The sequence below is a fragment of the Eulemur rufifrons genome, chromosome 16 (assembly GCF_041146395.1).
Source record: "Eulemur rufifrons isolate Redbay chromosome 16, OSU_ERuf_1, whole genome shotgun sequence".
NCBI lineage: Eukaryota > Metazoa > Chordata > Mammalia > Primates > Lemuridae > Eulemur > Eulemur rufifrons.
Genome location: NC_090998.1, coordinates 63083169 through 63098583, shown reverse-complemented (window position 1 = coordinate 63098583; position 15415 = coordinate 63083169). Strand labels below are relative to the sequence as shown.

Here is a 15415-nt window from a genome sequence, read left to right as displayed (position 1 = left end):
CTAATTTACAGTTAAACCAGTTTTCCTTGTGTGTCATCTAACTGAAGCATATATGTAGGTAACAATAATGTTGATTAGCTTTTAGGAACTGATGCCAATTAACTGTGTCCACGGGTTTAGCTTGATATTAGCTGAACCTAAATGAGGTATATAAATTTATCTCATTTATTAATTTTTAAAATTCATTCAACTAATATTTATCACATACCTATAAATGTCAGGAATTGAGGCAACACCCAAATAGAGGATTCAAAGGATCAAGAAAAATATTACTATGTCTACCTTCATGGAGCTTATAGTCCAATGAAAAAATATAATAAATTTAGTAAAACTATTTTTAATTGCAAATCATGAAGTATTATGAAAAAAAGAAGCAAAGGGTTGATATAGAGAATTATAGAGGCAGGGATGAGGAGAGACCTACTTTACAAAGTAGTGAGCAAATGACTCATTGAGAGGCTGATATTTAAGCTGAGACTTAAAGAACAAGAAAGAGCAGGAAATGAGGAGCCAAAGGAAGAGAACTCCAGGCAGAGGGCACAGCATAAGCAAAGGCTTGGCATATAAAGGAACGGAAAGGAGGCTGGTGTGGTGTGGAGGAAACATAGCTGTCAGGAAAAGACTGACATCAGATGATATTGGAAAAATAGGTTTGGTTAAGTTCAGGCAAATTCCTATCATCCATGTAAAACAGCTTGGATTTAACCAGTGTACACATGTATCTGGAGAATTCAAGAGAATAGAATACCATAAATATAATCAGAGATTGGTAAATGAAAGGAAAGGTGTTTGAAAACATTATGTCACCTTCATACTGAAAAACTATTAATATTATTTTAGTCCTTAAATATGAATTTTATCTACTGATATAAATATTTAGGGTCTCAGATATTGGTGTTATTTGTTCCAATAACAGCAAAGTTTTCTGACACTTTGAATCGTAATTAGTGGCAGTGAGTGTAAAGAAATTAACTTATGAAATGCTAAGAAATGTGATACTAATATGTGACACTGTGGTATAGTGAAAACCAAGATTTTTCATTACAATGTAAGCTTTAGAAAAAAATCCTGAGACAAGAAAATTGTTTCTTTATTTCTTTCCACCTCCACTATCATATCTGCTATTTTTTTCTTTTGTTTAGGTAATTTCTGTTTTATTTTCTCCTTTATTTTACATAAATAGACACTACTTGTTAGCCTATGCTTTTCACTGTCCTCCTGAAGATCTCCCCTATAAAACTTAGCAGTTGTGTCTGGTTCTTCACTAGGCACTGGTGAAATTGTACTAACTGATAATAACCCAGCAATGTCTGTTTTTCTTCTCATGTATCTTTGTTTTTAGCAGCAGAACTAACTTTTACGGTAAAAACAAATGTGAAATCCCAATTGAGAAAACATTTAAAATCAGAGCATCACTGGAAAAAGTTAGAGTGTAAAGACTGGAATAGCTTTGGAGACTGTTCACAGGGCTTTTGCCTCATCTTCATCATGGACCCAGAGGCTACCCTGGGGAAATATAGGTTCCAATATAGATAGTTTAAATATTATACCCTTCCTTTCTCAAATGACTATTGGGAATTGAGATACTGAGTTACTATGTTTCAGTTTGCATATATTTTTCTATAATGTAATCTAAAGATTAATTGCAAATAAAATCATGTGATTATTTAATTTAAAGCAACATTATGATGATTATGTTCATTTTCTTCAATTCAAAAAAAATTTTTTGCAGATAAATAGGAATTTATTGAAATCATTACTTCCAACAATACAAAAACTAAATAATAAGGCATCTTTTACTCCCTTCCTGGTGTATCCACCAAAGAGAAATTTAAATAAGAGCCAGCACTCCTTAAACAGATGCTTTCTAAAGTATTTGGCAGATTTGTCTTTATATTCTCGTATTCCACATACCATTGAAAGCTCTTATGATCAAATACCTTGACCCAAATCAAGAGAAAAGTATAAATAGATATTAATTTAATAAAGGGAAGCAGTTCACTCTTGAAAAATAAAAAGGAACTATAAAAAGTATCATGTATAAAGTTCAAATGCTGGTATTTAAAATTCTCTGAAGCAATTTATGTGTCAGTAATTAAGCAAAAAAAGAGATGAAGACTTTATTTAAGATGAGAGGCCTATCAAATGGATCATGCTGTGTAATAACTGTTCAGTCAATATTCTACTCCATTGGGATGACAGTTTGAAATGGGCTTCATACTCCTTTAAAAAAAATCATATCCACTAGAATAAGATCATATAAATTAACACTGATTATTTTTCCCCATATTTGTGCATTTATAAAGCTCAACAGGCTTCATAAAGTATACTAAACAGTAACATTTTCACCTTTTATTAAGGAAAGTTTGTGAAAATAATTTAATACAACCAGATCTCTTCGTGAACTTTCAGCTCACATTTTTAATGTAAGAAACATACAAAAAATTGTTTTATAAAAACCCACCTCAATATCATAAAATAGTAATGAAAGATTGTGAACCCAGTTTACTTTTTAAAGAATCTTCTTTCCTTATCTCAAATTCCAAGCACTATTCATCATCTTTAGAGCCAGTTTTGCTTAAATAGTCATGCTATACCATAGTTATAACTTCTGCAGGTTTTCCATTATTTAAAAAAAAGAAAAAGAAACCTTCAGAGCATCAACCCAGTTACAACCTCTCAAGAAAGTTCCCCTTTGTGATCTAGTTTATCTGCCAGCTTACATTTCTGGGCTTTTCAAAGTTGTTCTTTTTGTCTTTTTTCTTATTCGATGAGGCTGTAGTAGGCATTTCAACTGAGATTATACTCCTCATTGATGTTGCAGAATTAATGGGATGGTGATACTCCATGAACCACTCTTTATTGTCCTTGGTATATTCAAACAATATATAGGTCATAGCGGTTCCAAGATTAATTTTACGCTTACTGTAACTTGGCTAATATACTCTGCTTTAAAACTGATGATATGGTGTTGCTAAAAAAAGCATTCATAGATATAATTGGAGGTGTGTGAGGATATGTTTCTGTCCATCTCCTGGTCCTGGTTGGCACTCACCGCGCTGGTCACAGGTCGCCTCCCTGGCAGACTGCAGAGACAATGCAGAGAAAGCGAGGACAGTGGCCCTAGGCCTGGAGGTCCTCCTTCCCGCGCCTCATTCCGGGCGGCACCCACAGACCGAGTCCCGGGTTCCCAGGCCCTCGGCAGCGCCCAGCAGTCAGCGGTGGGCTGCGGACCCGGAACCTGAGGCCACGGACCAATTCAAAAAATTTTAACGGCCAAATGTAAAGGCAATAAATTTTGACTTTCAATATCATCCTCTTAAAAATCATTATGCATCATGCAATGTTCTTTAATAATTATCATATTGGATCATACATATTTTGTCAAGTGTTCTATTTCTGAATCCATACTGAAATTATTAAACTTGCTAAAGCAATGCATAAAATTTGCATTTTTAAAATTCAGCAACTTGTTATATGATTGAAATGCAATTTATCTTTAATGTAGTTTATGAACCCTGGTTTAAACAGGTTTGTGCTTCTTTGATGCTACCTATAGCATAACCTGAGGTTATCATTAAATACTATGTAAACCTGTAATATTTTAAGGGAGAAATCATTTATAAATATCGGCGACTTGTATCCATAAGATAATTGCACTTTCTCTTAAACCCCATAGCTATTACTGGAGCATTTGGAGTGCCTTGTGTCACGACATGAAAGATCACTGAGGATGACGGTGGTAAAACGGCAAGCCCAGTCTCCCTCAGGAGTATCCAGTGAGGTTGAAGTTCTCAAAGCACTGAAATCTTTGTTTGAGCACCACAAGGCCTTGGATGAAAAGGTACAGTATGGACAAAAGATTTCAAGCTTAACCATGCTGTTGTCATCAGCATCAAGTTCTTTGTCTTCATCCATTGACTCATCTGACGCCTGAAGTAAGACAGTTCAGAGGAACACATTTGAGTTATGTGAAAAATCATTTTTTAAAAAGTGAAAAATGGATTACTGTGTGTATATTAATAATATTCATAATCATCTTCTTTTTCTATAACACTGAATCTATGGCTTATCAGAACTAGACTTCTATTACGGTACATTATAGCCCTAGTTCAGATGGCCATTTGAAATTTAATATTGTTTAATATTATCATTCAGTCTCTCTCTCTCTCTTCTTCCTTCTCTCTCCTCTCTCTCCCTCCCTGAAATGCATGTCTATAGATGCCATGTTAAGAGACCACTAACTGAAAATTACACATATTTGGAAGTGCAAATTAGGTGTACCTTAACTTTTAGACATTTATGTTAGAAGCATCCAATTCTTTTAGGACTCTAATATCATAGTTTTAAATACATATTTGAAGAGTCTCTGCATGAAGCAGCATAAGGTATTAGAAAAACCTGCTTTTTAGATCTTTTTAAAAGTAGCTGTAAGCTTCTCTTAGCTATTACTCAAATTAGTCTACTCACACATATAAACTAATATTATGATAATATCCTTTTGGAGATTAGGAAGACTTATGACATGATTTCAATTTTGTGAAATTTCAAAGACTGAACTTTTGAAAATTAACAAAGCTTTAGGGCTTAGTGAGTAGAAACTAGGTCACTTCATTGTAAAGTATCTGCCAAGTTCTGAGCATTAAAATCCAAACTAGGGATTATTGCTCAGCTATATCTAGTTTTTGAGCATGCAGACATTTTTGTTCTATTTAATATTTATATACATATATATTTTTATCATCAGTCTTTCAGATGTTCTTCAGACAGGGGATTATGTGGAGAGCGTACATAGGATAACTAAAATTTTATCTTCTAGATTATTAAGAAGAAATTATATCTCATTTTTCATTTTAGCAATGAGAGGCAACTAGTTTATAAATAATTTTGAATAAAACAGAAATGAATATTATATAAACATCCATGCTAAATACAATATCAAATAATCATTTAATATATTTAATGTTTAGTTTCATATTATATTCCCTCTCTTATTACAAACTGCATAGTTAATAATTTGCAAGACTTTGTATTCGTAGGATATTGCCAAACTCCCTGGCAGATATTTGAAACACAAAGATAAATAAGACATTCTCCTTAGGATTGAGGAGTTCATAGTTAGTGCTTGAGATTCACGTATCAATAACAGGCAATGCTAAAAAGAAATGTATACAACATAATATGTAGCCACAGAAAAAGCTGTGATTAATTCTGAGTGATGTGAAATTCAAGAATTACTTCAAAAGGGGGTGGCATTTGATCTTGGATCTAGGTATTAAAAAATGAGTAAGGGTTTGTTAAGCGGAGAAAGATATTCCAAACAGGAGGGCCAACATGTAAAATAACCCAGAACTAAGAAGAAAATAGCCCATTCAACAAAAATGTAGCAGTTTTGAGTGATTTAAATAAAGATACTAGAGAATATGTGAATGTATGCTCTGAGATATTCACTCCATATCACTTAAGTGAAGGATATTTTTATAAAAGAAAGATTCTTTATCAGAATAGAAGGTAATAAACAGTATTTGATAACCTGACAGACTGAGTACGGTTAAGAAGAAAATGGTTGTTACACAACTTAATCTAGAAATAATTTATTATGTAGAGGTTTAGTGAGCTTAGCATAACTAAATGCAGTATTCTATAATGTGACCCTAGGAGCTATAATAATATTTATGAACTCACCAGAAGTGCCTGGGACATTGGCAAGTTTAGGGTCAACTGAACTGATTATCAACCAAGTAATGCTCAACAGCCTAAAGGAAAAATGTTATGAACGTTAGCTGTGGAGTCGGACAGATGTGGACAAGTGACCTAACTTCTCTAAGTATCTATTTCCTCTTCCTTTGAATTAAGATAATAATAATACCTACTTAGAGTTGTCATGAGAATTAGATGTGATCTGATATGCAAAGCTTTCAGCCAGTCCTTAGCATATGACAAGTCCTCAGGGAATGTTTATGAATATTATTATTAACATGAGTAAATTTCAAAATTTGATAAAACTTTCAAACCAAGTAAAGATGTTGGTATCACTGTTAAGATGTTTGCTTTAAATACTATTTAATGTAGTTATGAGAAACTAATATGTGTATATGTGCCTTCATAGATAACTTCCCTAACTAAAAATAACACAGCTTCTCATGGCAATGGGGAGGGATGTGGATACAGACATATAAAACAGGAATTTACAATATATTTAGAAGGTCAGAAGAAGATGCAATTAATCAGACTTTGGGGTCAAGAAACTACCAACTTTACCATAGAGAGTTTAGAATACATGAAGAACTAAATAAACAATAAAAGATTGAGCATAGCTGTAGTCAGTTGCAATGACTGGAGATCTCCATTGTAGATATCTACTTATTTATATACCCATCGAGTTGTAAGGTAGAATTTTTATAATTAGTTAAGACCAACAGTAATTTTGTCATCACCCTATAATATGTTTACCAATTCCAAGAACTGGAGAAAATGGGAAATATCCATGCATTTTTCAATTACTCAGAAATCATTGACTATTGAAAAAAATATATTGGACATGCATAGAAAATATGAACCAAAACAAATTAAATATATATGCTTCCCATATATATTTCCATGATCAAATATCACATTGTCAAAGCTGGACTAAAACTTCTGATCTAAGGAATTTTCCTCACAAATATCTTCTGTTACAAGATTGATAATTCCAAAAATGAAGTCCTACCATACCTTAATTTCAGTTTGGAATGTGTGCTTCTTCCATCAAAGTCTCTTCATCCTGCAACACGTTTGTCTTTTTTAGGAAGTTATTTTATTTTATTCCTCAGGGATACAATTTCGGTGGCCTTGAAACATCTTTTGGGAGAAAAAACATTCTTTAAGTACTTTTCATACCATTATGAAGAAAATAGATGTAACATATGAAAATCAGAAATAAAAAATTCTAGATATGTATAGACAATATATCTGTGAGTTACACTATAGATCTATAAATAAGCACTCAGTATATCTTTAGCTTAAAAACTACACAGACAATAGATTAATTGAAACTGGTTCAGTCATAAAAAATCAGAAAAAGTTAAGTATAGAAATAATTCTATCAACTGTGTACTTATAGTTAGGGAAAAAAATTAAAACTATAACTTTTCATGGCATATCAACATGTCTAGGTAGCTTCACAAGAACATAAAATCCAACAAGAAAAATAATTATGGCATTCTGCTGGTGCAATGCTCAGAGCAGAGAAAAAAGCTAAAAGGCTTGTCAGAGATGCTATTTCTTTCCTATCAGTGCAGTTCAAGCCAAGTAGACAAGTTAAAATGTTAAGATTCTTTTACCCTGGAAAGGTTACTCCTTTGAATCCCTCCATCTTTCTTTCTTACTAAATTTAGCAGAGATAAGTGCAAGATGAAGTTAACATGTTTCATTTATCTGGGTCTTAGCCCCCAAAATTAAAAAACAGTGAACAATTTATCCTCATATACATGTGGGTAAAGCATTCACATCATAATGTATTGGTATTTGCAGTATCAACTTTTTACATTTATAACATTTAGTTAAAATATATTCAAATTGTTTTCATTTCCTTATAAAGAGTTTTAGAGTCATTATTTTGTGAGTAATATAATCTCCATTTGTAAAACACTATTCTAAATTTATTGAGGGGTGAATACTCTTTTCATATTGTTTGATAAACTCGATAATTTTTACTCCCTGAAGGTTCAATATAATGAGAATACAAATAAATGCTTAACTTATATTAAATAGAAAACAATTTGGAACAGTTTCTAAGATTTTCAGTTTAGAAAAGGAAGTTTAGGAAGATATTTTAACCAACACGATAGCCTACATCAGCCATTTCTTATATGACTTGAATGACTCTTTTAGAAACATCATGAAGCATCAATATGTGTTTTAAAATACGGTAACTTCTTCACAGGACTCTAAGTGTGATCTCATCAATGTTGTGTATGACGAGATCATTAACTTATACTGAGATCGTTTTACATTGCTTTTCTCATTAACCAGGTTTCGTAGACCTTTTTCAGAACAACCATATTTTATAATTGGTATTTTAGAAAATGGAAATAAAACTTTACAATCATCCCTGTTAAATATCACACATATATTAAAAACTTTGTTGTTATCTGCATTCCACATATTAACTATCCTATTCATTTTGATGGTTTCTGGATATTTGCTTCTTTTTCATCTGTCTAAGCCATTCATAAAAAAGTATCACCAAAGTCAAATCATCAGAGTTCCTTCAATGTAGCTACTGCTTATTGATCATAATTAATTTATGCATTTTTATAAACAACTGGATATTTATCTAACAGGATTGGTACTTGGCAGTTGATCTGGTACCACTGCATCTCTTGAAAGATCCTGTACAACTGTTTTTTATATTAAATGTTAAATGTCCATTTATGTGTGTATTACTACTTTTCAGAGAATTTGAACATAACTAAATACAATTATTATTAAAATCCCTCTTGGTTATTTTTCTTGCTTATTCAAAATGTATTTTAGAAGTTAAGTCACCTGAATATACATGTTATTATAACACAGTACTAAAATACGATTGAGATTTTTAAAAATTCCTAATTATATTCTAGGTAAATGGGACATTACTGACTTTTTGTTTGTTTGCCAATTAGAAAATAATGTTATAACTTCAACTTTAAATTTTTTATGTGTCTGGGCATTCATGTATTTCATATATTTAACCTATATTCCCAGTTAAATCTTATTAGAAGAGAAAAATAACATTCACTTAAATACACTGTCAATGAATTAACAAAATTAAAGTTTATAGGAATATAATTATATACTAAAATACATATTCACTGCACAAATACTATAGCAATTCCATGAAAAATTGTTAATTTACAAATAATCAAAACCTCACCATCAGTTGCATCTTAAATTTAAGCTATAAAGTTAGTTGAAGTTTTTAAGGACAATTAAACTGCCATAGTCATTCATTTTAATTCAGCAAAATTTCTTTCTGTAGATTTTAAAATTTTGATAAATGTAATACAGAGCTGTGGTCCCAAACCCCCCAGAGCCATGGACCATACTGTCTGTGACCTGTTAGAAACAGGGCCACACAGCAGGAGGTGAGCAGCGGGCTAGGGAGTGAAGCTTCATCTGTATTTACAGCTGCTCCCCATCCTGGCATCACCACATAAGATTTGCCTCCCATCAGATCAGCAGAGGCATTAGATGCTCATAGGAGCACGAATCCTACTGTAAACTGCGCATGCAAGGGATCTAGATTGTGTGCTCCTTCTGAGAATCTAATGCCTGGTGATCTGAAGTGTAGCTGAGACACTGATGCTAGTGCTAGGGAGTGGCTGCAAATATAGATCATCATTAGCAGAGAAGTGTGGCTATACAGAAGATGTAATGCACTTTAATCATCCCAAAATCATCCTCCCAGTCTCCCCCACCCCCATCTGTGTAAAAATTATCTCCATGAAGCCAGTCCCTGGTGCCAAAAATGTCGGGGACCACTGATATAGGACATATCTATAGATCTAAACATATAAAAACTAAAACAATTTTAGAAACTCTAAGAAAGCAAGAATCAAAGAAATACATCAGTGAGTTTCACTTCTGTATGAAATGTGTAAGTCATAATTACTTTTTAACTAAAATGTGCAGTTCTTAGTTCTACATAATATAATGGTTTAACCATTAGTATTGGGAAGGTAGTTGAGAATTCCAGAATAATTAAATACTTTGCAATCCCTCAAAAACAACACAGACCTCTAATTAATATAACACAGGAGCAATGAAGATTTTTCAGGTTCTAAGAATCCTTTGCTTTTGGATAAATCACTTTTGAAGTTAGGTACTAAATGCCAGCTGAAAATTCGCTTATTATATTAAAGAAATAGAAAGGGTATTTTTCCTTGCCTATTTTTCATACTTAACCAGTAACTATTTTCCAGATGAACTCATAATATACTTTTGAAATTTGTCTCCATTTACTATGAATCAGAATTCAGAACAAGACAAATCAATCCTCAACCCCACCCAAAGTTGTATCAGTGAGCCTCCAAAAGAATTTGCTTACAAGGAAATCCCTTGATGCAGTGATAACATGAGGTGACAATGTATTCATAGTATTCTTGCCAAGTTTGTTATTCTGAGCACTTAGGGCTATAAATACCTTAATAATTTGCCAAGTTAACTGTCTCTGATGATGTTAATGATGGACTCAGCACAGTTTAATATGTATGGGATGAATATTACTGCACATATTTTGATTTTTCTTCTAGGTAAGGGAGCGACTGAGGGTTTCTTTAGAAAGAGTCTCTGCACTGGAAGAAGAACTAGCTGCTGCTAATCAGGAGGTAACATACCACACTTTCTCCTCTTTCGAGGTGCAACATTGCTAACATTCTGTCCCTCGTGTTTCACATCACTTTTCTTAAAACTGTCACAAAAAATAAATCACATTCTGTATATGCCACTGAACAAGGCCTGTTGAAACTAGTTGTCAGAGTCCTGTTTTCTGATTTTTGGTTATTCATATCTGATACTAGGTGACCAAAGGAAAATAGTCAAGAGCTAGTGACAGGTGAGCTAGTGTGATGGGGATTTAGAAAGACTGCAGTCAGAATGCCAGTCCTTTAGAGAATGAAAACTCAACTCCAAAAATTGGAAAACATGTCAAATATCTGTTAAACTTAGAAAATGTTACAAATAAAAGGTAGCACTTTGGAGATATATATGTGCATATTTCCCCTCAGGTTCTGCCTGTTCTTATCGCCTAAAAACATTGTGCCCATGATTAATGGCATCATTGGATCCACTTCTTTTGCTGTCATTCATGACACTAAGAAAGTACTTTAAATCACCTCTTTAAGATTTAAAAAGTTATTTTCTCTTTAGAAGATTTTACTTCTCTTAGTTTTTAGTGCACAAATGAACTTGGATAGTTAGACCTGATACACACACAAACACACACACACACACACACACACACACAAAAGAAATTAAATCTGTGTTAGCCACTAAAATAACCCTAGCCCCATCTTCTCTCTCTCTGACACTTATAGGGCTATTTTTCCCAGAAGTTTATTCCAGTACTGTAATATTGGTATTATTATTAATAATACTGCATATACTAAAATAATTCAGAAAAATCTTCCTACTTTTAAGTAATCAAGAGAGGCAAAAGAGGGGATGATGAGAGGTTGATTAATGGCCATAAATACACAGGTAGATAGAAGAAATAAGACCGAATGTTCAATAGATCAGTAGAGTGGCTATAGTTAACATTAATCTATTGTACATGTCAAAATAGCTACAAGTGAATAATTTTAATGTTCTTGGCATAAATTAAAGATAAATATTTAAGGTGATGGCTATCCCAATTACCCTGATTTGATCTTTATATATCATATGAATGTATAAATTATCACATATACCCCAAAACTATGTATATTATGCATCAATAAAAATAAATAAATAAATAAAAATAATTTTTAAAAGATGTGGGAGGCTAATGTCAATAATGATAAGTCTTATAAAGGGATTTCTAACAAGATAATATTTACACACACATTATACATACAAATACACATCTTTAAACCACTCAAAAAGTCTTGTCAGTACAAACTCCTTTGTCTTTAAAATAAGCTAAGTTAATTAAATGAGTTTATATATGCTTTTATTTGATCCAGCCTTAACAATTTAAACTTAGAAATAATGGATTTTCAATACCTGGATGGCTAAGTTCCATGTGAATTAAAAGCTAGCAGTGTTAAAAGCATAAATGGTGACATAGCCATTTCAAAAAAAGAAAGAAAGCTTTTTGGTGACTACATATAGTGTAGCAAACTGGATTTTTTTTTTTTTGTTTATTTGTTGTTTTTTGAGACAGAGTCTAGCTCTGTTGCCAGGCTAGAGTGCTGTGGCATCAGCCTAGCTCACAGCAACCTCAAACTCCTGGGCTCATGAGATCCTCCTGCCTCAGCCTCCAGAGTAGCTGAGACTACAGATGAGCACCACCATGCCCAAGCTAATTTTTTCTATTTTTAGTCACCTGGATAGCTTTTTCTATTTTTTTTTAGTAGAGATGGGGTCTCATGCTTGCTCGGGCTGGGCTCAAACTCCTGACCTCAAGCAGTCCTCCCACCTCAGCTTCCCAGAGTGCTAGGATTACAGGCATCAGCCACAGCGGCTGGACACAAATGGATGCTTTGAAAAAAAATAAGAAAAAAAGAAGAGATACCTCTGAGATACCTCTCAGTCATCACAGAAGAAAAGAACCTTTGGGATAATGGGTAATGAGAAGAAGAAGTAGATCAATTATCTACAGCCTGAGGTTTACTCATTCCTGGAACGATCAGAAAGAAAATGTTAAATGAGTATTCATTTCGTATTTTATCATTGTTAATTTTGATTTTAGTGTATGTTAAAATATACATTTATTTTGGATACATCCTTCAAAATATTTTATTGATAAGGGTAAACACATAAAACGGTTGATGACTACTAATATAAAAGCATTGTTTAATATGGTAGTGATAGATTTCTATTTGTCATCAAAAAAAGGTGTGATGAGATCACTTTGCTAAAATATTTATGCTGAAATAAAAATGTCCAATAAATTCAAATGAGGCTCCAAAAATTTTCTCCAGAAATAGCAACTAAATGGTTCAATTATACATAATACAAGACAACACTGAAGAATAAAAGTAGAGGAAAGATTTATGACAGCTTTCTGTTATATGATTTTAGCCCTCAAATAATATTGTAGTTTCTTATATGCAGTATGGTGAATTTGATTGCTTTTACATAAAGAAAATAAATTTTAAATTATTAACTTTCCTCTATATCTACTGCAGGCTTTTTGAATGTTTTGAGTTTTGTTTAAATTATTTGTATAAGCAAAAATCATTTGTATAAGTAATTGTTGTGCTCATTATTAACTTTAATATATTTTATTTTTGTGGTTGATTATAATTTATGTCCATACAGCTTAACTAGAATTCCTATTTAGAAATTCACAAGCCCAGCAAAAAAAGTTACCTTCATATTCTAATAATAAATTGTTTGTAAATAATTAGTGATCCTTTTAAGAGAGTAAGTAGAAAAAAGGTCAACTTTTTCTTTACCTTTATAACAAAATTGGTACTTCAAAGTAAAAGGTAAAAAAAAATCAGAAGAAACAGTTTGAGTTCTTGATTCTCTGTTGTAATAGCAATCGGTACAAGAAATCTCTATAAGTAAAGCATCACATATTGATAACAAGATATATCTAGAAACCTCACAAAAAAGTTTAGAAAAATTCATACTGTCAGCAGATTTAGAAAGAAGAGCTAGCTGAAGTTTGAATATTAAAGTAAATAATTGAAGGAAGTATTTTATAAAAGAAAAAGCAAACTTTCAGAAGTTTAGATTGTGAGTGATAGCTTGATATATTCATACATATACATGCATATGTAGAGTCTGAAAAGATGATAGAGTTTATTCTGTCATCATTATATCATTTTAATAGAGTTTATTCTATCATTTCTATATCATTATTTTCTTTCTGTATCTCTGTTTCTCTCTTCCCTAGTCCCATTCTCACTGATGTGTTTGGAGTTATCACTCTTTAATCTTTTCTTTATATAATCTCTTCCATGGAGCTCTCATTCATTCCTTATCTAATCTTAGTCATCCAGGACTTCAACCGTGACACCTGTGGAAAAGAAACCAAAATCTATAGCTTGAAGTTTATACTCTCTTTTGAGCTCCACAAAAGATTTCAAATATCCCTTAATGACTGTATAGATTATTCTTTACCACAAGTGTCCAGCAGGGGGCAAAGTGGCAGGAGAGGATGTGTGTACGGAAATTGAAATTTTCATCTCAGGGTTTGTTAATCTAGATAAACACCAGCGGGTTATAACCACCTATAAGGGAGAACGTTTTCTTATTTACACAAAAGCACCATATGCTGTGGTGGGCCTGAATCTCCACCTAGTTTTCCTTATGTCCCCTTAGATTTTATATGGCATATTAATATAATAAATTAAGTAGCCTCATTGAAAAGAGCATGAAATTACTGTAACACATCTTCTTTTCTAGAAAAATCTCCAAAATATCCTTCTATATAAAAAGGGTGAAGTTGCATAGAATTATCTCCATTTTTTACAAATATAAATAATAATAATACATTATTGCAGGAATGGAAAAAAGGTTTTACATAAAAGTACTGAAGTTGTTATTGTCTCTGCTGTTCGCCAGTCTATACACTATATATTTCTGTAATGTTTGAATTTTTTACAACTTTTCATTATTCTTACAAACTAAAATATTAAAGATATTTTAGAATCAAATATCATTTCCCATATGATATTAGTACTAGATCATTTTATTGGCCACTTAATAACAGTTAATATTTACTGAGTGCTTTAAATCTCTAGACACTGTGTTAAATGTGTATATGTCAGCACAATAATACTGGAAATTAGGTACTACTATTACTTTACAGATGAAACCAGACAGATTATTTTTCCTAACATACCACTATTCTCTCCTGCTTGAATAGGTGCCCATCTTTCAATTTGTCTTAACACTTTGCTTTCGGGCGGTTTCAGCTCATACATTTAACTGCGTCTACAATGTTCCCCACATCCGTTTGCTCTCATCTTTTCCCATATGTATTAAAATTGCAGTAGTTCAGATCTTCATTAATTATCACCTAGAATATTACAATAGGCTTTTATCTGTTTTTATCTCCTATCTCTTTCTGGTCTATAATCCTGCAAGATTAAACTTGCTAAGCAAAGCCTCAATTATATTGATTATTTTTGTAATATTTTATATTTAGGTCATTAAATATGAATTGTCCGATTTCGAATCAAAACTGTAGTTTATTATATCTCAAACAAGAAGCAGAGCATGTAATCAAAAAGTATACACCTCAACTATCAACACAGTTTTGCCATCTTAACAGTAGCTTATTTATGCCAGCAGTAAAGAAGCCTGGAGAGTGAGTGCCAATGTAACACAAAAGGCGTTATCCACAGCTTGTAGAGAATTGAATATTTTTCCTTGCGAGACGTAGTCCAAAGCCTAGAAGAAGTGGTAGTCAGTTGGTGCAAGGTCTGGTGAATATGGTAAATGACAGAGAGTTTCCATGTCCAGCTGCTGTAGTTTGAGCAACGTTGTTTGTGTGACATATGGTCGAGCATTGTCTTTCAGAAGGATTGGCCTGTCTCTATTGACCAATCTTGGCTGCCTCATCACAAGCATCCTCATCATTTCATCCAGTTGGTTGCAGTGCACATCTGCTGTAATTGATTGACCAGGTTTCATGAAGCTGTGGTGGATAATACCAATGCTGCACCACCAAACAGACGCCATTAGCTTTTTTTGATAAATATTCACTTTTGGACTGTCTTTTGGCCCTTTGTCTTTA

At 32.7% G+C, this 15415-nt stretch overlaps 1 protein-coding gene and 1 pseudogene across 8 annotated transcripts in view; one reads left to right on the top strand and one right to left on the bottom strand.

Moving 5' to 3' along the window:
- Positions 1 to 15415, top strand: part of PPFIA2 (PTPRF interacting protein alpha 2) — a 432283-nt gene that overhangs the window by 266616 nt on the left and 150252 nt on the right. For 7 of the 8 annotated variants that reach the window (XM_069491029.1, XM_069491033.1, XM_069491031.1 and 4 more), the window contains 2 exons: positions 3680 to 3844; positions 10275 to 10349. In XM_069491029.1, the coding sequence (XP_069347130.1) occupies positions 3680 to 3844; positions 10275 to 10349 (240 nt within the window). The remainder of the gene's footprint in view (positions 1 to 3679; positions 3845 to 10274; positions 10350 to 15415) is intronic. The other variant, XM_069491036.1, reaches the window with a different exon arrangement.
- LOC138397196 (RWD domain-containing protein 4-like) lies at positions 2550 to 2991 on the bottom strand (annotated as a pseudogene).